The following is a 23,713-nucleotide window of genomic DNA, read 5'->3' on the forward strand; positions in this document are numbered from 1 at the left end:
GTCCAAATGCCCAACTTTATGCCCACTGGGCATTTCAAAGTGAAAATACTGAGCAAAGATGCAAAAGCATTAAAGAAATTAGCAAACTTGCTAAAGCCACCTACTAAAGGTGAGCAAACTACAGAAGAAAAATTTATCTAAGGATTCACAAGGCTTAGTCATGGAGATGAGTGATACCAGGAGAAGTAAATTTTTATGCTGTCATACTTACTTTCAATCTGTTATTTATGCTAATAACACTTTTTTTATTATGCTAATAAAGCTTTGCTATATGATTGATGTATTTCTTTTAATGACATCTAAAATTTTCCTCCTCCTTTTGGAGTCTTTGGTAAATATAAGGAAACATTGGAAACCCTCAGTTTCCTTCACCCTGCCCAACCTTACTATTGTTTGCATGAATGCGTTCAGTGAGGAGGGTAATGCTCAGAAATCAGGTCACTACAGCTGATGCATTAAAAAGACGTAGCTCAAATAGAAACACAGGATACAGGAATCTGTAGTACTGTAGGATGCAAGGATAGAAATGCTCAACAAAGTGCATTGCTTGCTGTTCCAGGATTCTGAAGGAGTGGAAATCATGCTAGGAGTCTGTGCAAGTGGACTCTTAATATATCGAGACAGACTCAGAATAAATAGATTTGCCTGGCCAAAGGTTTTGAAAATTTCCTACAAGAGGAACAACTTCTACATCAAAATCCGACCAGGGGAGGTAAGGGCATCCTGGCTCTCTTAAGTGGATGAGCCTCTTGAGAAAAAATATGTTTTTACTGATTTGTTGATTTGTTTTGTCTAATAAGCTTTTAACACTCCTCTCCATTTATATTTCCTAATTTATGCTGATTTTCCTAGGAAAGGTTAGGTACACGCTTTCTTTAAGATGCAGCTAAAAAACAACTTTGGTGGTTTTCTGTTTACATCCATGAACTAATGTAAGAAATAAATATGGCCATTTGCACTTAAAAATTTCATCTATATCATGAATACTTTGGGCATTTTAGTAGCATATTGCTTATTCACGGAGAGCTTGTTATCCTCCCTCATGTTGTACATGCAACTGGCATTTGTCTCAGCCACTAAGAGATGTAGACAGGCCATAGCAACCTTTATAAACATATAGGACCAGTATACTTGCAGCATTTTGGGTAGCTGCACACATTAGCCCTCCCAGGCCCGCCGGAGCTCCTGTGCTGGCTCTGGAGAAGGGGATGTGAAACCTCGGACAGTGAGTGCCCTCTCGTGGCTCAGCTTCAGGATGCGAAGCAAATATCGACCTCGTGGGCTGAGCAGGCGCCCTCCCAGGAATCATGGATGTCATGGAAGGGTTTGGGTTGGAAGGGACCTTAATGATCATCTGCTTCCAAGCCCTCCACCGTGGGCATGGATGCCATCCACTAGACCGGGTTGTCCAAAGCTCCATCCAACCTGGCCTATAAGATGGTAACTCTTAAGAAATTCAGGATCATCACAGGCGAAGGAGGATTTCCATTTTAAATGCTGGTACAATAGTTGGCCTGTGATAAATGAAATCCCCATACCCATTTAGAGTGTGGAGCTGTGTAGCAGGACAGAAGTCACTTAGATTAGGACTGGCATTTCTCCCTTAATGCAGCCAGTGTCTCTGGGACTGACTTCATAATTGCTGGGGCTCCCCACCCCTGAGCCTGAGCCTTTTATAGAGTCCTAAACCAAAGTCCACAAACCTACTTCTCCTGCCCATTAGCAGACACAGTTTTATTAACCAAATTTCTAGCCTTGAATTTGATTTTAAGAACCCAAACAAATAGTCATTGGCATTCCCAATGCCTGCACTGAAGCCCTCCACCCCTGCTACCCTGTTGAGCTCTGCTGGTCTTGGTACACAGTATCCTGTGACCAGGCCATAGTTCCATGTGTAAAATATTTCTGTAGTTCCGTAATCAATGCAGCCTCTGTCCAAATTACATTTGATGATAATGTGATTCACTAACTTACATAATCTTTATTATTTTGTTATTTCCTGCCTTATTTCCCTGTTAGCTTCTGTAGGGATCCAGACTTCCTTGCAAGTGCCTTTCTGTCTTCCTTTCCCCCATCACAGCAACTCTGTTTTACCTACTCAGCTATCTGCATGTAGCCATCAACATGTTACAGCAGATATAGCTGGCACAGCTTCTGCATCTGAAATATATAAATTTGCAGTACAATCTAAAGAGGTCTGTTTCTATCTCTGGACAACTCTTTTCAATTACCTGTCTTACCTCATCCTCCTCAGATGAATTAACTCTAACCAATGTGATTTGCTAACAGTAGTACTTTCTCTGTAAATATCCTTAATCTAAGGCTGTGTGAGACCAAATCAGTCCCTAAGGACTATTGCTCACCTCCAGCTATTACTAGGCTTCCCACTGTAGTTATACACTGTAGTTATAACTTGTGAAATTAAATCAACAGGATAAAACACTTGAATGATGTTTTCTCAGAAGTCCCCCAAGTCTTAACTGAACTCTTTGTTACTATAGGGTATAAAACATCACTGTCACCATAAGAAATCTCTTGCTCATTGCTAGTGTTTCCCCCCAGAAATGATCCTCAAAGGTTGCCATAGATTATCATTTACAGCTTCTTTCCCAGAATTCTTTCTGTAGAATATGGATATATGTGGTTATGTACATGAGCATATACATTTGCCCTTGCAATGAGGTGATACAGACGGAGGAAATGGAGATGAACCTGTGTACACTGTCTAGACATAGATGCACAGCATCAAAAACATACTTATTCTTTTTTCCTACCTAGTTTGAGCAGTTTGAAAGCACTATTGGGTTTAAGTTGCCAAATCATCGTGCTGCAAAGCGCTTATGGAAAGTGTGTGTTGAACACCATACATTTTTCAGGTATGTGGATTTCTTTTCCTAAAGGTGTGATGTAAAATGCGACAGAAAATATCAATTTTGTCAGCAGACATGAAACCCTTCAAATCAAATTTTCATTTTGATCATGAGGTACCTCTGAGCAGATAAAGAATCATTATTGCTTTTTCAAAATTTGAGATGTTACACCCAAATTATTCATACTATTTCAGATAGATATTGCTTAAAATCACCATATGGTCCTAATTAATCACTTTGCTTTATCTGTGCCACGATATTATCAGATGCTATAATTAAAGAGGTGAAGGACTCTGCTGCATTACTGCATAAAAGCTTGCATGGAGAGAACAACTTATATGGAAGATTGCTGGGAGATGTGGGAAAGAGTTTAAAAAAGAATAATTTTTTTTAATTATATATGAAAGTACAGACAGTAGTAGGTCATGGATTTTTTTGGTCACCCAGAATACACAACCCATAGCTATAATTTTTGGATTACTAAGGAGTTTTGCAGCTATTTTTTTGACTTCTAGGAAGATCGGAGAAAAATGTGGAATAGTGAAATAAGTGCTGTAATTAGTTTGTGCTAAGATAGTCACTAAACAGATACTTAAAAAGAGAAACCCAAAAGGGTTAGATTTTCAACAGTTTGAAAGGGTGTGTCCAGTGCTTAAGTACTGTTTAGAATGTTTAGGAGTACTGAAGGATTTCCCTCCTTTCTTAAAACTGTTGGTTCGGGCTGTCTGTACATTCATATGAAATGCAGTCTTAGCAGCAAAAGATCTAAAGAGAAATGGAGTGTGCATTTTTGGGGTATTTTCTGATTTTTAATGAAAAATAAATGTCTGATGCATAGACTCCATAGCAGGAGAATGGCTTCTTCACCCAGCTGCCATGCCCTAATTACAGAGGGTGGGAGAGCTCTAACCTGAAAAATGTCTACACCCCTATGAATGAATACTGCATGTCATTGACTGGAAATCAGTTCTGGCCCTGTCCTCAGCATAACATCACCATGTTAAATTTTAAGAGATACATCTGCATTTCAGCCCTGTCGGGCCTCTGGTACAAGGAACCACCTTCTTTTTAGTTTTGGTAATCAGAAAATAGTAAATTTGATTTTCAAGCATGAAGGAACTGAGTGATTCTTGCCCATTTGGAAGAACTCAGATCTTCAAATGCTTAGCTAAGTGGTTTTGTCATGCTGTATGAGGGCATCCTTTGATTCTCTTTTAGCCACAGACCTCTGAGGCACAGGTTATGATGGAGAGCGATACCCAGCAGTCATCTTCTCTCCTCTGCAGAAACAGTGGGCTGATTTTGGAGGAGAGGGAATAACAGGTGCACTGCTTGGTGTGTTTTAGGCTCCTGCTGCCAGAAGCACCTCCAAAGAAGTTCCTCACGTTGGGCTCCAAGTTCCGCTACAGCGGCCGGACGCAGGCGCAGACGAGAAGAGCCAGCGCCCTCATAGACCGCCCTGCCCCTTACTTTGAGCGCTCCTCCAGTAAACGTTACACCATGTCTCGCAGCTTGGATGGGGGTAAGGGCCTCTCAGCTGACCTTATCAAACACTGTCACTGCTTTAGATTAGGTGTAAAGCTCATCATCTCCTCTCCTTGAGATTTGGCTGGGCGGAGGCTGTGAGTACCTGCACTGCAAGGGTAGAGGAGGAGGATGCAGAGAAATTCCGTGCTGAATGTACCATTGTGGTCCTTACAAAATCTTTGGCTGGACGACATCCTTTGGAGTCCCCTCTTCACAGAGCCTCTGTCCTTGGCCTCAAATCTGCTTCCCTGATTTGGGGAAGGATGGGATGGACCTGCATGCCCAAGAATGTCGGGCTTTAGCACTTTTTCAGAGTTTGCATGAGTGACTGTTTGGGTTTTGGTTGAATCTGAGATTTTCTTCTGTGTAGATTTTTCACTTAAGTTGTTACAATCCAGAAATTATTATTTTTTCCCTTGAGTAATAACACTTGATTCCAATTACCTCACATCCTGCTCCAATGAGCACTAAGAGAATTTTTTCAGACATTATTTTCAAAGGTATGAAATGGAGAGTAACATACATAGGTTAATAGTACATCCCTCCTCTCTTTATCCTTGCTTCATGGAGGTCATGGTTCTGCTGCTGACTTTGTTTATCAGTGTGTAGTTCAGAGTATCAGCTATTTCATCAGCTGTTACTGTTGTCAGCTATTGAGTAAAAAGAGGCTGTAGTTTTGTAGTTTATTTTTGTGGGAAAAAAAAAGACTGAGACTAAACTCAGATTCATTACAGATTAAAAAAAAAAGGTGAATTCTCTTGCAGAATATCACAAATTGCAATGACTATGGTTGGTGGTGGGGATGGGGAGAAGCTTTGATTTAAAAGTACATGTGACAAGCCTTTTTCTCTCCCTCTAAAGGTGCTGCTTGTCATTGATTATTTTGGAATATTCTAATTCTGATGTGCTTCTTTCTCGTTACCAAGCAACTGGTGACCTGATTGCTGTGCATGTGTTTCAAAGCAGAAATTATCCTTCTGCATTATTTTGTTTGTAACATATAAATAAGATGCCTCCCTCTATTCTCTTTGCTTTCTCCTGCCTCCTAAACTTAATCCCAAGAGACAAGATACCTGAAGCATTTTGCCCAGCATTTGTTAGACTCTGCAAGGTGTTAATTTGCCTGAGTGCTAATGGGGGAAAGAGGTTTTTTAAATCAATGCTTATGATCTCATCACTATCATTGTTACTATAATGCAGATGTGTCTGTAGCATTGAGACCAGACTCTGTCATTTTTTAGAGATGCAAGTGAGTTTACAAATTTGAATAATCCTATTGGTTTAGAAATTATTTACTCAATAGTCAAGAGCAGGGTCTGGGCATATGTTACAGTTTTGATTATATTCTGTCTGTAAAGGTATTATTTCTTTCAAAATGACTTTTATATATTTAAACCTGTTTAATTATTGAGCACTTGTATCCTAAAATATTCTGGTTGGGTCTGCTGAACTGAATACCATCACTTCACAGAATTTTTTAGGATAATGAGCTCACCTAAGTGGCAGACTTTAGTACTCAATAATACAAGGATCACAATTCCTTTTTCTCAGGTATTATGCCTGTGCTATATCAATACTGTCATTTTGTGTAATGCAGCACATTACTAAATCTGCATTTGATCTGCATTTTTATATTCTGACAGATTGAAAAAAAAAAAATCTCTTCCACCCCCATGGCTGATGTCATAGCTCGTTCTCCTTATGTTTCCTGCCTGATAACTGTGGCAATGCATTGCTTTTTTTATGTGGTGTTTTACTACAGTACTAATTTTAACAGCTTGCTAACGTTTAACAACTGTGTAATGCACACATTAGCTACAGTAATGTGTGTATACACATCCACAATATATGTATATGCATATAAAAGCTATGAGCTTCAAGTAAACAGTTTATTTAAATGTATGCACATGCTTCTGGTTTCCTGAAACATGACATAGTTGTGTTTTCAGTGTTATCTCAAATGTTTTTCTAAACCAGCTTTTTTAATTTTATGCAGCTTCTCAGCAAAGGCTATTTCAGATTTTCCCTCTTTAAATATTTGCTTTTAGCATCAGTGAATGAAAACCATGAAATGTACATGAAGGATTCTGTGTCTGCTGCAGAGGTTGGTACTGGCCAGTACGCCACAACAAAGGGCATCTCTCAGACCAACTTGATAACCACTGTGACTCCAGAGAAAAAGACAGAAGAGGACAAAGATGATGAAGAGGGCAAAAAGAAGAGAGCAGAGGAAGTCACCCCGATTTCAGCAATACGCCATGACACCAAGGTAGAAATTTCAGGGTTTTGTATTAAACAGGGCTGCCTTGAGAGTGCTTGGAGAAACAGAATTTTTAGGGAAAGGGGAGAAAGAGGAAATAAAACTGATTCTGTGAAAGGAAATATACTGTGTGTATATACATGTCTTGGATCAGTGTTTTTGTAGTCCTTTCAGTTTTCATATGATGTTGTAAAGATTAGTTCCTGCCTTGGACTTCTTTTTTGAAATATGTTTAATAGTCAGAATGATGTTTTTCACACAACATTCAACAGCTCTTTAGGAAATGCCCAGAAGTAGCCTGGCGGTGCATGTTTGTTCTTCTGGTTTTTGGTCATATCTTGACTTTAGTACGGCCATCCTGGATTTTATTTTGACAAGGCAACAAAATAGTTCTGTATTCTTGTATGTAAAGCTCTGTGCTTGAAACTATTCCTCTTATACTTCTCATAACACTGTTTCCTTGCATGAATTTCAGTGGGCATTTTTTCTCTATTAACTTCTGCATATTAATCTGGTATTATAAGCAATTTTTTTCTGGCTTACAAAAGCATTTGCTTCACTTGTTTGAAGTTTCTGTTGAGGAAAGCATTTTTTATTGATGGTTCTCTTAACAGTTGTTAAATTTGAGTCATCCCTCATCATCTTCAATCCCACCACCACCACCACACAAACATACACTCATGTTTGTGCATAATATCTACTGAGATATTAAAACAGGGTAAACCAAACAGAAGGATGGAAAAAATAGTAAATAGAGATTGACAGTGAAGAGGAATACAGTAGAATAGCATTCAGAAAGTGTACTGTGGAATGCACTTGCTAAACAAATAAGGTTTACCCTCATCTTTTAGGAAGAAAAACCTTGATATATATATTTATATCCACAGAACTGTCAAGTATGCAAATGTTAGAACCTGAACTTTTAGCTTTGTCATACAAGGCCACAATGAGCTACATAGCAAAAGGACCAAGTCCTCAAAAAGAGTTGCAGTTAAGCTACTGAAAACCAGAAACAAATTGAGTTACTGAAAATTGCGAATGAGAAAGATTTTCTTTTGAAAGTCTGTGCTGTATTGTAGCATTTAAAAGATAATATCTACTAAATTTAACTGGGGTCTTCTTGAAACTCCTTTAGTTTCCATGTGGAGAAAGAGTGATAAAAATCAAATATGTAGAAAACATTCAAAAGAAGCTAGTTCTGTTCTAAGTGTTTGTTAATTTAAGTCAATGGAGGGATCAGTTGCATTTTGAAGATCATCTAGCTATTCCTTAAATATGGATAGAAATACTCAGAGATATTTTAGGAGACTAATTTGATGGAACTTTTATATGTACAAATGATTGATTTTTACCCCCACTCAAGAGATGAGTTATTTTTAAACCATCATAAATAGAGTTACAGTTGTGTAATCCTACAGAGATCTCAGTCCTGCTTCCTCATGGACCTGCTAACAGATTAGTCTATCATCATAAAGAGAATGTCTCAAGAAGTACAAGCTCAAAATCAAATCCCTTTTAAGGGCATATAAGTGTTTTAGGTGTGTTTTCCATTAAGACATTTTGCCTTTGTTTTATCCATGTGTATTGAAGTACCAGAAGTTATTCTAAATATTAACACTGTAGAGATGTCAGCAAGTGAATAGTCTGAATTAGAAAAAAATACATTTACTTTGGATTTTTGTCTTTGCAGTAAAGAGAAGTTGTATTTGTGTGTGTATTTAGCTCACACAAAAACCTGTCCATGAGCATTAAGTTTTGACTTGATCTTACTACATTAAACCCATAAAGGCATTTTAAGTGGTTTGAAGCTAGGCTTGGTTCTGATTGCTTAGTTTGGGAATACAGATTCCTTGAATGGATAAATTGTTACAGAAGAGAGAAAGGGAGATATGATAGAGGAAGGAAAGGAGTTCTTCCATGTAATTACTAGGCTTATGTCCCATTCCTACCATTAATATACCTGGTAACAGTCGGGCTTAGTAGCAATCTGTGTCTAAAACTTGGATCTGGTTTTTGCCTCCAGTTCAACATCAGCTTGAACAGGAGGCAGATACTGTTGTGGTTTTTAAGAAATTTTGCTTTTGGGAGCCTGGAGTGAAAATGAAATGGCTGTTATAGCTCCCTGGGGAGATGTAGTACTGATGGAGCAGCTCAGGCACTTAGGATTTGGTCATGGATCCAGTGGGCCACTTCAGCTACGTGCACTTGGGGGATTTTGGCCAAAACATCTCAGATCCATCAGCGTTGTGTCTGATGTGTTGTACTGGGTGTACATTTTGGTGATGACAGTGGTTTTTGTCCTTCTAAAGAGCAGTGGTTTCTGCTTGCAGGGAGCATGTGAAATGACAGTCACCATTTCCACTGAATCACCTCCCTCCTCCTACCAATTTTTTGACCTCAAATGACCTGAAAGGCCAGTTGAATGCCCTACAAGTGGCATATCAAAGCAAATCCTGCTTGTTGGTAGCCAGTATTCTTGGCATTGTGGCGAAACTTGTAGCAACAGCATCAGGGGCACTTTTGCCTCTTCGCTATGGGTAAAGGGTTACATTTTGGTTATGAGAAGATGTGGCTGTGTGGGGCAAGGACCTCTCTCTAGCCAGCCCCCCTTCAGATCCCCAGTGAGAGATTATGGGATCAGCTGAGCCTCAAGTCTCAGCTCCCTTCTTTCAATGTACGGCTGAAGGGATGGCAGCATGGAGGGGCTGGCAGGGTGCATGGCTGGGAGGGGCTGAGCCCCCAGCACTGCCTGCTCGGGCTCACAGTGAGCAGAGGTGAGGGCAGGGCTCTGGGGATGCCCAGCAGGGCCCAGTGATGGGAGCCATGCTGAGGAACTGGCTGCTGGGATATCTGTTGAGCAGGTGTTTTTTTCATCAGGTGCATTGATGAATGGATTTCTGCTCCCCCCACCAAACAATGTGTTTTAATTTGGTTTATGGCCTAGATTTTTTTAAAAATACTGCAATTGAGAAATTTAAAGTCCTTGGAGCCTTACTTATTACTGCTGAGGTTGTCCAAGGCATAGATGGGAAGCGTTTGGCCCCCACCGTGTTTCCTCCTGACTGCAAGAATGCTGTCACAAGTAGTGCTGGTATTAGAAATACGTTTCCTTCTTTGTTGCTCTCCATATACTTCTTGTTTGAAAACTTTATTATCGGAAACCAGTCTTGCAGTAAGTGGAAATTGGCAACACCTGAAACTCCCCGTGTGGCCATGGAGGCTTTTATGTAAATCCTGTGCTGCAGAGAACTAGAAAAATGTTGAATCAAGAAGTTGCCTTTTGTAAGCTGGAAGCCTGATTCGCTCATACCTGTGGTGTGTGGCATGGGAACATGCACCGTTCAATTCAGTGGAAAGCTGTGGTGTTAAAATACTGTTTATAATTTTAAATATATAATTTATATTATCATCACGGAAGAAAATTAACTAATTACAGTTTTCTTTTTGTCCTTTTGCTTTTGCGCCTTGTTTGCTGCCCTTTCTCTGTCACCAGCCATCTTTGCTTGGCACTGACTCCCACCACTCCTCGCCATCCTCTCAGCCTGGCCCCCATGTATCTTCAGCAAAGCTTCGCAGGAGATGCAAGGAGAGCACTCGGACAAAGTCCTTAGGCTGTGAGGCCCCCAAAGAGAGTGCTCCAAAGCACAGCGAGTCGGAGCCAGACTCTGACAGAAAGGGGCGAGTTTGCTCCGCCGAGCAAGACGTGGCTTTTGGCTACAAGCAAAAAGCCGGCAAAGGCGGAACACTGTTCTCCTTCTCCTTGCAACTTCCAGAGTCATTTCCTTCCCTCCTGGATGACGATGGCTACCTGTCCCTCCCTAACCTCTCCGAAACCAACCTCCTGCCTGCCAGTGTGCAGCACTACCTCCCCATCCGCTCCCCCTCCCTCGTGCCTTGCTTCCTCTTCATTTTTTTCTTTCTGCTCTCTGCCTCTTTCTCAGTGCCATATGCCCTCACTCTCTCCTTTCCTCTGGCTATGTGCCTCTGCTACCTGGAGCCCAAGGCGGCCTCCTTGAGTGCCTCACTTGCCAATGACCTGAGTGACAGTTCAGAGGAAGAGGTGTGTACCTCGGCATCGAACACACTCTTTTTCGTGTTCAGTGCTTCAGTCCTAACCAGTGTTAGATTGCTGCAATAGTGGTCCTACTTTCAGAGCCTCATTTCTGTCTGTGCTGATATGTTAGAAGGGATTTTTTTTTTTGTTTGGGGGTTGTTGTTTTTTTTGTTTTGGTTTTTATTTTTTTCTTCTTTTTTATTTTTTCCTCATGCTGGGAGTACAGCTCGGAGCCCAGGGTTAGGCACAACACTGTGTAGAAGAGGCTTGGCTTGAACTCAGTGTCAGTTGGTTCAAAGTGACTTGCACTATATGACAAGACCTTTTTCTTCCCTCTATCAGTTTAGAATAGTTTTAGGGTTAGGATAGTTATCTAAATAGTGGGTATTAAGTATATTTCTGCATAATTACTGAACATCCAAATATATGAATCTGTATCTACATTTATTTATATGACTACCTGCCTAACAATGATAAGCACCCTCACCAACTTCAGTATGTTCAAAGTCCAGATAGACTCAGCTTTTTGCAAAAGGCTATCAGCTGTAGCTGAACCCCAGAAAACTCTTTCTGGTCCAACAAAACCTAGATCTCAATTTTCAGCCTTGATCCTATCTCTGCTGCAGATTAAATTGTTTTCCCATGGTTAAATCCAACTTATCAGTGAGGGGTCAGATTGGGACAGCTGTTCTGCAGCTGTTGCAGGAGCATGCCATGTGGGCTGCTTTGACATTTGCAGTGTTTGTTTAGCACTGCCAAAACTGATGCCTTAAGCCACCAGGGTCATCACGGGCAGATGAACCAGCTGCGGCAGGAGACTGAAGTGGCTCTGAGTACTGTGGATGTGATGGTAAATCCAGAAATAGGAAAGGAATCTGCTTAAGTAACAGAGAAACTGACATCTCAGTTTTTGCTGGAGCCTGATTATTCTTTGTTGACAGAATAAAATAATGAGTTCAGGTTTTCCTTGATTTTCTGTTTTCTTCTTCAACTTCAAATGCAAAAGTATAGTTTTGCTTTGTATATAAAGAAAAAAGCCCAGATCAGATGATCACAGACCAGCTGGCCATGTAAAAAGCCACCTTGGCCACTTTTCGATAGTCCATTGCAGTAGCTTTCTTCAATAACCAACTTGAACATTGTCATCTGCTGCTGCTGGTTTTGTAAGACTTGGTGCAGAATTTAATTTCCTTTTTATGGAAAGCCAAAAGTCACATCAATTTGTCTTGTAAAAACATTGTCTTTAAATGCTTTTGGCTCTGTGATGCCTTACAACTAAAAAACAATATACTGTTTCTGATAAAAGGCATCCAAAATGCTGCTGTCTTATTTCTTGTCCTTATTTTAAGACAGCATTTAGGTCTCAATTTGCATTAGCTCTGCACTTGGATTAATCTAATAGCAGTAACAGCATTAATATATTTCCAGCTCTAGAGGCAATAATGAGGCAGTGTTTATGTAATACATTAGTCTGTTCCTCTTTCAGAAATGAGCGCTTCTTTTTGTTAGCAAAGTTAGGAAGTATTGAGCATAAAAACATCTAAAATAGGCTTTTTAGTATCACTCCTTTATGAGGGTGATTACTCTGGCAGTGCTTCCTGGCAGACAACACAGACTTGTGCCTAATCCACTGGGTATTTCTTGTTCAAAATATTGCATGAAAGTGAATATGTTTTAAACTCGGGCATGTCTGCATTACATTGGCAAAACAAATCACAGCAATTACGATCGCAAGGTAGGAGAGGTGCAGCCACAGCACGTCAGGAGAAGCTGCTTCTGTCCTGCTCCAGCCCTCGCCTGCCTGCCTACCCCACCTCAGCTGTACCTCAGCCCATCTTGGAGCTGAGCCTGCCCTTCCTTACTCTTCACTCCACAGGAGACCTGCCTTACTCAGCCTTAACTCACCATTCCCTGCTCTGTGATTACCACAGATCTTTTTTTCAAGTAACTCAGTAATGCTGACTTTGACTCCATGGCTGTTGATTGGCTGATTAGCAGATATGTATGTTGCAACAAAGCAAGCTTTATGCTTTATTTAGGATTTCATTCCACTCGTGGTAAAAGAAATAGGAATGTTTCCCGCCCCCCACAGTTCTCAAAAGATTGCATACAGGGATGCAGAGGACTACAGACAGTATCCTGAACCAATACCTTACATTGTTGAGCTTGTTCTCCCTTGAGCTATGCATCTGGAGTTAGTCCATGCAGTCAAAGATAGAATCTCACCCCTTGGAATTCACTAGCTTCTGTGTTTTTACCTTAGCAGCTAATTTTCTATTGACTTCACGTTCTTAAAATGAACCCTATATGCCAGACTTTGGTTACAGTGCCTTGACACAATTTTTAATTCTTTTTAAATGCCTAGATGCATTAATGCCTCTTTGTTTCTTTTATTTTTGTAAACAGGAGTGACAATGCATACTTTTTTTCCTATTGCCATATCTTTACAATTGTCTGTAATGTTATAAAGACATGAGAACCTCTATTAATAAAGAAACAATTTTCTAGCACTTTAGTGAAAGCAGTTGGACCTGCCTAATAGACTACTTTGACATTACACTTCCATTTAAAAATAAATGCGGTCTGTCTCAAGAGTGGTCATGACTTGAAAAATTTCATGTCACTTCTATTCATGCACTTAGCAAGTAGTGCAAAATGCTTGTTTATTCTTCTGTCTGTCACACAAACAATACAAACTCTTCAAAGAATAAAAAACAAAGCTATGAAAACAAATCAAAACAGTGTCATTTGAAACAATGGAGTTGTCAGAAAATGACCAAAAAATGGAGGAAATTCAAAGCTGAGACTGATACTCCATCCACCAGTAGGTTGTTCTTTTTTCTTGTTCATATTGATGGGATTGGAGGATGAGATGTGTTGTCTTGGCTTTAAATTGCCTGCCGGGGTTACTATCTAAGGACCACAGAAAATCACTAATGGAAACCAGAGCTTTCACTGCTATCAAAACAACTTCGATGTGCCAGTCTGGGGCAGTAGGGTGCACTTTACTTACCAGTTTTCGATATGCATACCTGACATCACAGTAGTTTTTTGAGCTCTCTTCTCAGTCTGCAGTAACCTCCACTCCCTTCTCTCTTAATCTTGACACTTGTGTTCTCCACTAAAACGTTCTTCATGCAAAGCAGGGATAGATCAGTCTGTGCAATGCTGTGCTTTGTTTCATTTTTATCACTCATACCTAGTAAGTGTTTGGGGGGTGGGGGGAGTTACTTTTGTTTTTCTCCTGCTTTCATCCATACTCTTAAATGGAATGAGAAGTATTTTTTTCTTCTTTTAATGGCAGTTTTCTTTCTTTTTACTATCATTAACAATTATCAGCTGCTCTTTATTGGAACCGAGTGGGATCTGAGCCTTACCATTACTCCACAGACAGACAGTAGATGGGCTGGGGGTACAGTTATTTGAACTCCTTGGTAATGCAGACAGCCTCATGGTGTATAAATGTGGAGACAAGAATAACTCTGTACAAATGAGGGGCTGAAAGTCAGATGACTGTTAAAGTAGCTCTTGTTTTGTTGTTGTTTTTTTAAATTATCATTTTCCCCTCCAGATAAAAATTTAACCACTACTTATATTGGCTAGAACAAAAAATTAGTTCAATAATTTTCTGTAAAATTCATTATGGGAGGAAAAGTTCAATTAGAAAATATTAGTCACTTTTTTCCCCTTTTTTTCTTAAACTATCTGGTTTTCTTAAGGAAAAAAAAAAATCTGCTATTCAAATAACACTTTTCCAGTAATGCTTTGTTTGGCTTATAAATTTGTTCCAGTAAAGCCATATACTGTGTACAGTACGCCTCGAGTCTTCCTCTGAGTCTGTTCTGTTTACTAATATAGCATTTTTATTTTGCTTCTTTGACATGTGCGTTGTTTGAAAAGCAATGCTAATGCAGTTCACAGGGATGTTGAGTTTAACAGTTCCCCGCGTGAGCCGCGTGTACTGATGAGCTGGGTTTATTCTTTATTCCTGCCTTCCTCTCGGGACCCGGGTACTTGTCTAACCCAATAGACTGACAGTGAGCAGACGGACACTGCGGCTGATGGTGAGACCACTGCCACCGAGGTTTGTACAGTCGCCAGCGCCCAGCTGTGGCAGGGGAGAGCGTTTGGCCTCGCCTCCTCCCAACCCTGGGGGCCTGACCGCATGTCTGCTCCTATGGCAGCTCAGGGTCCCTCCCTGCGCGCGTGTGCATGTGCGTGCCTGCAAGCGGGACAGCTTTGCCAGGACAGTTGAGTTTCTGGTGTTCCCTGTGGGCTCCTCTCATTCCTGAGTTTGGTTTGGAAGCTGCCAGGCCTCTGCGTTGTGCGGTTGGTGGGGCAGTGGCGGTGTCACCCGTGCCACAGTGCTGCCCACCCGGAGGGTTCTGCTGGCCAGATCGTGCCCTGGGGGTTTTCGTTTGCTTGTTTGCTCTTAGACTCTGAAGCCTGAGTGGGAGAGTGGGGAAAGGACAATTTCAAATCTAAATTTGAAAAGTTTTCAAATTTACTGAATATGCTCGCATTTTAAATATCTAAGTTATTTCTTTAATGTAATTTCACATAGGCCCTTCATATGTAATCTTCAGATATGACCACTACTAGTCCAGGTATTCTCTTTAGAGGAGAAATGTAAAATGTTTATATTTTCCTTACACTAAGAAGCCTCATATCCACAACATGGTACATAGACTGTGCAGGCAAATTCAACCTTATGTGACTTCACTGAAGTGCATATAATGCTTTCATAATTAATATGGTTGCAGCTGCAAACATGAGCTGAATTTCATCTGACATCTGCTAGAAGACAGAGTCTTACCACAAACACTACTCTAGGTTTTCAGGAGGATCTCATTAATATTTGAGACTGTTAAAATTATCATCAAGGAAAAATTTTCTGTATGACACGTCAGGACGATTCAGCCTTGGCTGTAAATAAAATAAATTTGAACGGAGTTGTAAAGTAATCAACAGATTTTCCCATGAGTCATTTGTCTAATTAGGAATATATGAAAAATTAACAATAAAATAGCAACATGGGCATTAAAAGAATTCAAACAGTGCAACAACATAAAGTCTGTTGAGATGAGTCAGAAGTACAAAATGCTTTGAAGCACTTCTTCCACTCATAGGCCTTGAGCACTACAGAAAGTAAAACATAATCATAAAATTGTGACATTTTAAATGTTCAGTTTATTACCAAGAAATGTGTGTTATTATTCCTAGTTGCCATTTTTATTTAGAGAAGATATAGCACATATCAGTTGGATATGGATGCCTGATTTTCAAAATGTGTGGTATATCTGCCACCTGAAAATTGCACACTTGGAAATAGGGCTGCTAGTACAGTCCTTATGGTGTTGCTTTTGAAAATGTGTACTGAAGTGGACGGGATGTGTGTGCCATTCCAGGTGATAGGTCCTGAAAGAATATATACAGGCTAAATATTAAATAAAATTTCAGAAATACAGAAAGGGACTATGGTTAGAGAAATGGCATTTTAAGCAGATAAAATGTGCTTCTTTCTGTAAAAAGTGTTGCAAGTTGTTTGCCCGTGGTGAGTTTATGCAAAGCTTTGCTTGTGGCCCAGATTATGTCCTATGTGTAAATTCTGGGATTACAGAATTCCAAAGCATTTGCTGTTGCTGTTCCGTCCTAGACTAGCCGTGACCTTGGTGAGAAGGTGCAACTGCTGCTCCATAAATAGAGATTTATGAATGTGGAGTGTAGCAATATTTATAAAAGGAAGATGTTTAACACCCCTTTGATAACAAAACACAAATTTGTGAAGTGGACGTTTGCTCTGAGTTAGGAAAACCGTGCAAAGCCAGTGTGTCTACTCCTTCTCCTTAAACCCTTAATGAGAAGAAAATGGGATTTTAACCTAGTGTGTACCTCTCACCAATGTTCATAAAGCCTTCATTCATACAAGTGGGTAAGGTGTTGTTTTCCAATCTTTCTCATGCTGGCAGTCGGATCAAGAGGAGGACGGAGATCTAAAGGCACAGGTACAGAAACAAAAGGTCTAGATGTTGCTCAGGTATCAATGTTGGAGGTGTTCGCCTCTTTCAGCATGTTACTGTCGGTTCTCTGTGAAGAAATGTGTAGAAACAGCATTTTGTATCCTTTCAATACTGTGTCCCTTACTTTTCCCTTTCTTTTTCACTTCTTTCAGAATAGTCTGATTAAGCGAATACAGGGTGAAAATGTGTATGTCAAACATAGTAATCTTATGTTAGAGGTTGGTATTGGTATATACCAGTGCATGTACGTACATGTGTGTTAGTTTTAGTGGTAAACTGTGGATCTGCACTATGATGCATGAACTGTGTACTCCCACCTGCTAATAGATTATTTTTTCTCTCAGATTATGATGACTCCTCTAACTTGTACTATCAATATCGATATATGCGTGTGCCTCTATGTGTGTGCCTCCACGCGCATATGTATGTTTGTTTGGAGCCTCTTTATCAGGTGCAAATTATAGTGATATGGATAGGCTCTTTAAGAGTGTATTTAGGCTCACTTGTACGAGATATGCTATGCTGTTCTCTTTCAAAATGCCACATTTTCACAGAGTGTTGTGTTGGTGCTGTGCTCCCCGGCTCCCTGAGCTGTTACTTCCCTCTATACTAACCAAGTTGTGTGTTTTGGCTCTAAAGTGTGGTTGGCTTAGGATGTATCACAAACTGCTCTATTCTTTTAAAACTGTCTAGGATCTAGACAAAACCCAGGAAGATCTGATGAAACATCAGACCAATATAAGCGAGTTGAAACGCACCTTCTTGGAAACCTCCACAGAAACGACTGTGTCTAATGAGTGGGAGAAGAGGCTTTCCACATCTCCCGTTCGGCTTGCAGCAAGGCAGGAGGATGCTCCTATGATTGAACCACTAGTGCCTGAAGAGGTCAGCGTGAGCTGAAAGGCTTCATTATGTATTTGTCTATGCATTTTTATTATAGCAGCTCTCACTAGATTAGAGGCCGTAGTTAGAGGCCAGTCCCTGCCTGCAGGCACTCCCTTTTCTCAGGACACAGGCAGCAAAGATGGAAGGAAGAGTAGATACCATAAATATATACATATATAAGTATATGTGTATATAGAGAATTAAATTCACTGATAGCCATGTGGCAGAACTGGATCTCTCTGAGGGTGCAAAATACAGGCGTTGTTGCAGGTTCAGTGAGCTTGAGGAAGTTCAGCCATGCGTAAAGAAACCATGAAAGTGATGGAGAGGAAATTTAAACAATGGTGACTGGCAGGGAGAAGTGGTGTAGTGAGACAGGTGGGGACTGTGGTGCCAAGCTTGATAGGAAAATACAGAACAAAGGGCAGAACTCTCAGCCTCTGAAAACAGGGAAGTAATAATGACAATAATTAGACCTTCTTGGCCAGTTCCATAAGGAACCTGTTGGTTGCTGCAGTCCGCTGGATACTGTCATTGAAGACCCAATGCAGATTGCTAAGTATCTCCATTTTCCTGCAGTGTGTGTCTGTGAAAAAAATCTAGCTCACTGTGCACTCTTGAAGTGCTTGTGAGAAACTTGCCAGTTTAAAAGCTGGTGTTTTCTTGATCTGTAGGTGGATAAGGACATGTAGGGGTAGCAAGGCAACATCTGTGTTGCAATAAAATACATAGTGCAGTGTTTTGGCTTAAGTCCAGTGGAGCAAAAAGAAATAAGCTTGTATGGTCTGCCTGAGAGTTATTTTTTTATTATTAATGGATATCTGATTTCTGTCTCACAGGAATTATCTTTATGGGTTCCTCTTGGTTTTAGCATTAGAAACCAATAAAAGGTCATGAGATTTTTCCCTGTGCCCACAGCACTGATATAGTGTTATAGGGAACTCAGTAAAAATTGTCTGGAAAGTGTAAATTGAAGGAGTGTTCTGCTTTCTCACCTCGGAAGTTGGTGTTGCAGATCCATAACTCTGGGGAAGGGCATCCCTGGAGGCATGCAGGTAGCAAGTGTCAGCTTCTCCTCACAGGGAAAGGGATATTGCCAAGGAAAGGGGTCTCACCTCCTCCTCTCCCACATTATAGCCAGTGGCTGATGCTGGCACCAGATGTGCATTACTGTGGCATTCAAGTTGGATTAAAATATGTAAAAAAGCAGCTCCGTGCTCAAATCTTCCCTTTTGAGGGGAGCACAGAGGAGTTTTAGTATTGCTCGTACTGCCATGTTCAGGAATCATAACAGACCCTACTAACAGGTTGGTTTGATTGTAGTTAAAAATGAAGTTTTATCCTTCTAAGAATTAAAATTGTAAGTAAAATGAACAGGATGCATTTATCATAATTAAGATGTAAGGAACTGTTGGAAAGGGTGGCTAGCTGAGCCTGAATCAGAAGATTACAGGGGAAGCAAACTTAGCACCACCCTGTTTGTTTAATATCTTTATTATTTTAGGAATGTAATAAACAGTTTTAATTAAAACAAACAAGCAGTATTGCACAGCTATGTAGGCTTCACCCTGATGAAACACATCTGAATTTAACCATTCATTTGGAAAGGAAAAGGGCAAGAATTACACATGCATCTAAGTAATACATCTGTTTCACAGAACCTCATCCAAATGAAGGTATTTCTGAGGAAAATTAAGAGGAGACTTGAGTTATCATAGCCTAACTCTGAAATTACTTTTGCAGTAGATAGCACCTGGCCATTCCTTTGGTCCCAGTAAATGAGATGGTTTCAGTTCACATGTCCTGATGAGAGGGGATTTTTTCAGGAAAAAGCTGGAGCCATCCATAGGTCAAAATCACCATCTTGTTGTCTACTAAGAAATGCAGAGGAAGTCAAGATAGTGTAGTGCCTTCTGCTAGTCAAAGAAGTTACACCTTATCCACTTTAAAAATACGTTCAGTGCTGTTACCTGTAGGTCCTTCTTATAATAAAACAAGAACAGAAGAGAAAAGATGTCATTTCAAAATATGATCTTCAAGCACATGTCACCTGAGTGTTTGGTCAGTGTGACTTTAAGCCACCGGTCACAGCTTGGTTTCTTGAACAGATAGGGAAATAATTTGGTTTTCCTTAGTAATGAAAAATATTGTTTTAAATATCTTCCATGATACATCTACAGTCAGATAGCTGTTGAACATGAAAGCCATCATATTGACAAAGTCCTTGACAATGTTTAATCTGACCTGAATTGTATGAAACCAACAATTTAGGAATAAAGGAATTGTGCATCTCCTTGCAGTCAGGGAGTTGAACCATTTATCCCTTTCTAGTTTCATATTTCTCTTTAAATTTCTGTCTTTCCTCTCGAGTATATGTACCCTTTTATCATGCCAGTTATAGGACTTACATTGGCATATCTATTGAGTATAGTAGGTACTGAAGTCACTAGAAAAGGTTTGGCAAGAAACCCATTTTGCTCTGCAGGGGCTTATGGCCAAATGAGGCCAGCCCAGAAGGTGGGCTCAAAAGCCTTGGGAAATTGAGTCTTGCCTACATTTAACATTTTCCCAGTTGTCCAAGATAGAGCTACTCTTATTATTCCCATAGCACTGGGAAAGCACTGATGGGATAAAAGTGAGGAGGTTTCGGTGTCACACTACAGGATAATAGAACAGCAGTTAGCTCCCTCTGTAGGAGAAGTGCTTCTAAGACTTCTAATACCAGCAGGGAAAAAGGGAGAGCTGAAATCATGGCTGGGTACACCTTCTGCCTGCTTCAGCAGAGAGGGCTGCACACTCAGGAGGGAGCCTTGCCCAGAGTGAAGGTGCAGGGGCCTGTTCTGGGCTATTGGGGGAAGCTGTGTGAGCTGGCATCAGCCCCAGTTAAATGAATGAAATGAAGTGAAACAAACACAGTGCATCCACACCTAGGTCTTACTCAGTTTAGTGGGTTTTGTGCTACACTTGTGCATACCATTTGTATACTCATGTCTCCTCTCCATAGAGAGACACTGATTTCACTTCTCATTGGAAACCGCTGTGCTGCAAAATGATTCTCTTTAGTTCTGTTTCCTAATTTTCCATGAGAGTAATAATTTGTAGAGAAATATGAGCTACTTTGAAGTATAGTATCTATACCCTCCATTTACTAAAATCATTTATTCCCCTGACATTAGACCAAAGAAGAAACAGAAAAATCAGAAAAACTCATAATTTTGCAGAAGGGAGGTACTACATTCCTTGAAATGCAGGTAAAAACAAACAATACTTCATTGAAATGCAGTCAGAAAGGATGGCAATGATTTATTATTTTATTATCTTTTTTCCTTTCCAAGCCTTCCCTTTTCATATTATTTTATTGTTATTATTTAATAAGTTCCAGGCAGAGATATAATCTGGAGACCAAATTCTGAGGAATGGGTCTTCTCCAGAGCTTATGGCTTCCTAATGGAGACTGATTTCTCTGCCAGTTAGAAGTCTCCTTGCACGGTGCAGTTTGGATGTTGTTTGCAGTTTGCATGCATTTCCAGCATAAACCTCACTGAGAACGTTACGGGGAATGAGGCACTTCTGTCACGAGAATGCATTTCCTTTATATTGTCAACTGAATTTAGAGTATGTTGAGTGATGGTGAACTTTATATTTTTATTGGTTTTTCTATTAGCCAAGTGTGATAGAGAAGAAGCTGCAGGAAGGAGAATCTGCTGGCACTTTGGTTACTTCTCATCAAATCATTATCCAGAAAAGTATCCCATCATCCCTAGAGGTTATTTTTAACTCATTTGATTTTAAACTACATCATTTGCTTAGTTAATTACAGAAGTTACAGTTTTAAAGTCAAATAACTGGATGCTGATTGCATAGTCAAAGCAAATCACATAGCACATTTGCATGAGGAGGAAAAAAGATTCTGCAATTAAGTTTCATTCAGAATTTTTAGTAGTATGCTTAGTTTATACAGTTTGCTGTGTTGTGCTTCTCCATTTAAACAATCCTGAAGGGCTTGATGTTCTAATGAAAACAAGGAAATTCAGTGCAGGCTACGTACAGAAGAGTACTATTCTAAAACGTCATTAACAGCATGTTTGTAACAACTAGGGTACACTTGAATGGGCTTATTTGCCCTATTTTTGTAATTTGTTTTTGACTGTAGCTTTGTTAACCACTGCAATATGTGATTTTTAACCCCAAGTTGATTCCAATCACCACTATAATTACGTGCTGACATGCTATTTTGCTTCAAACAAATACAAAGAAATAGTGTGGCAAAAGTAATATTTTTGGGTCCATGTTATATGGACCTCTGAAGAGAGAGAATATGCAAAGAAATCATATTTTCCCTAAGGCAATTCTGTTTATTTGCTTGATAACTGCTCTGAGAGGTACAATGCTAGAAGTTACTATATGCTTTCAGAAGAAACAACATGATTTCTTTAAAATCTTCATAATTTAGTGCTCCTGAAGTACAGATAAACCTGTAGATATTCTAATTTAGCTTTTATATCTCAAATATAGGGCACTGAGGATTGGGTTATTATAGAGAAAATACCCTCTGAGGTAGTTGATGGTGAATCGGAAAAAAATCTGGCATACAAAGTAGTGACTGTGAGCAGTAAAACTGCCTTTCCACCTGAGATATTAAAATCCAGTACCGTTCTAATGCAGAGCTTTGAGGACTTGGAAAGTGAAATACAATCCCATGAGGAGAATAAGCAGAAAATGTTCACCCTAGGAAAGTCCTATGATACTGTATCTGGGAAAATTGTAACCATGACAAGTAAAGCTAAAGAGGGCGAGAAAGCTGTACAGCCTTCAGGAGAAACTTTACAAAAACTGGAAAGGGAAGTTCAAGAGTCTGTGAAAACCGTTCCAAAAGTGGCCAAGTATGAAGTCCTCAAGCCTGTCACTGATGAGAAAGCCAGGCGGGGATCTGATGTGCAGAGCACAAGAAGAAAGCTGTCTGACTCTCTGACACCCATAAAGGAAGCAGAATCTCAGTTGCAAAGTCCTGAAGAGGAGAGTTTGAAAAAGACACTAAGGATGGACCAGGATTTGAAGTTACTTGGTACACTGGAAAGCTTACAGCTTGGCAAAGCAGAAAAGCATCTTGGTGGAGAAGCTGTAAAAGCAGGGGCGTTTGCCCGGACAGATAAGAGCCTGTCTGAGTGGAGCTATTCCAGAGAACAGCCATTTACGATTGCTACTGCTCACTATGTTACTGAGTCGTCTGCATCAAGAGTAGTGGTAACAAGTGGCTTTGACTTCACGCCACAATTTAAAGATAAAAGCATGACTTCTTTTAGGCAATCCCTTCACACCACCCTAGCTTTTGGTTCTCTTGCTGCCTGGCTTTATGTTGACAGCAGCCAACCCGGCTTATTTTTTTTCTCTCATACTTTGAATCCGTCTCACAGTCTGAAGCAGACATTATATAAGGCTTTCAACCTTTCTGGTTTATGTACTGAAATTCAGTATTGCTGCTGTGGCTTGTTAATAAAAGGAAAAAAAAAAAAAGGTTTGCTTGAACCAGCAAAACGCCAATGCTAACAACAATGCTTTGTAACTATTGCTTACTACAGCCATTATGAATTCGCTCTGATTTATTTTCCCATTCTTTTCCTGTTTCCAACCTCTCCGTGCCCCTGCAACCTTCTCTCCTTTTCCTCCTTCTCTGCCTCTGGTTTTGGCAATATGTCTGTGCATATGGGTCTGCCTTTTTTCTGTGTATGACTCTACATTTCTTTGTCTATTTAGACTAAACAGTCCGCCAGTGAAAAAACCTTGGATGGTTCAGATATCTTCACTTTAATAGAGTCCGCCAGAAAACCAACTGAGTTCATAGGAGGGGTTACTTCTACTTCCCATACCTGGGCTCAGGTGGCTGCTTGATTCCCTCCATCGATGTCATAACCATGCACCAATTACTTTTGCTTTTCTCTTATTTTGTGATTTTTTGCACAATATGGAACTGTACAACTAATGCATGTATTCATGTGTGTTTTCTTTTGATTCAATGGACCACAACAGAAGCTTCATCAAAAAAAAAAAAAAAAAAAGAAAAGGCTACAACCAACTTTTATTTCATTTTATTTTGGTC

At 40.0% G+C, this 23,713-nt stretch overlaps 1 protein-coding gene across 23 annotated transcripts in view; it reads left to right on the plus strand.

The window, feature by feature from the left end:
- The window catches only part of EPB41L3 (erythrocyte membrane protein band 4.1 like 3), a 140,282-nt gene that overhangs the window by 110,009 nt on the left and 6,560 nt on the right, over positions 1-23,713 (plus strand). For 3 of the 23 annotated variants that reach the window (XM_059490212.1, XM_059490158.1, XM_059490205.1), the window contains exons 9-19: positions 560-712; positions 2,779-2,876; positions 4,217-4,392; positions 6,446-6,666; positions 10,151-10,717; positions 14,742-14,795; positions 16,681-16,716; positions 16,884-16,949; positions 17,425-17,616; positions 20,793-20,867; positions 23,371-23,493. In XM_059490212.1, the coding sequence (XP_059346195.1) occupies positions 560-712; positions 2,779-2,876; positions 4,217-4,392; positions 6,446-6,666; positions 10,151-10,717; positions 14,742-14,795; positions 16,681-16,716; positions 16,884-16,949; positions 17,425-17,616; positions 20,793-20,867; positions 23,371-23,493 (1,761 nt within the window). The remainder of the gene's footprint in view (positions 1-559; positions 713-2,778; positions 2,877-4,216; positions 4,393-6,445; positions 6,667-10,150; positions 10,718-14,741; positions 14,796-16,680; positions 16,717-16,883; positions 16,950-17,424; positions 17,617-20,792; positions 20,868-23,370; positions 23,494-23,713) is intronic. The other 20 variants (XM_059490196.1, XM_059490222.1, XM_059490166.1 and 17 more) reach the window with 19 other exon arrangements.

The sequence above is a fragment of the Ammospiza nelsoni genome, chromosome 1, assembly GCF_027579445.1.
Source record: "Ammospiza nelsoni isolate bAmmNel1 chromosome 1, bAmmNel1.pri, whole genome shotgun sequence".
NCBI lineage: Eukaryota > Metazoa > Chordata > Aves > Passeriformes > Passerellidae > Ammospiza > Ammospiza nelsoni.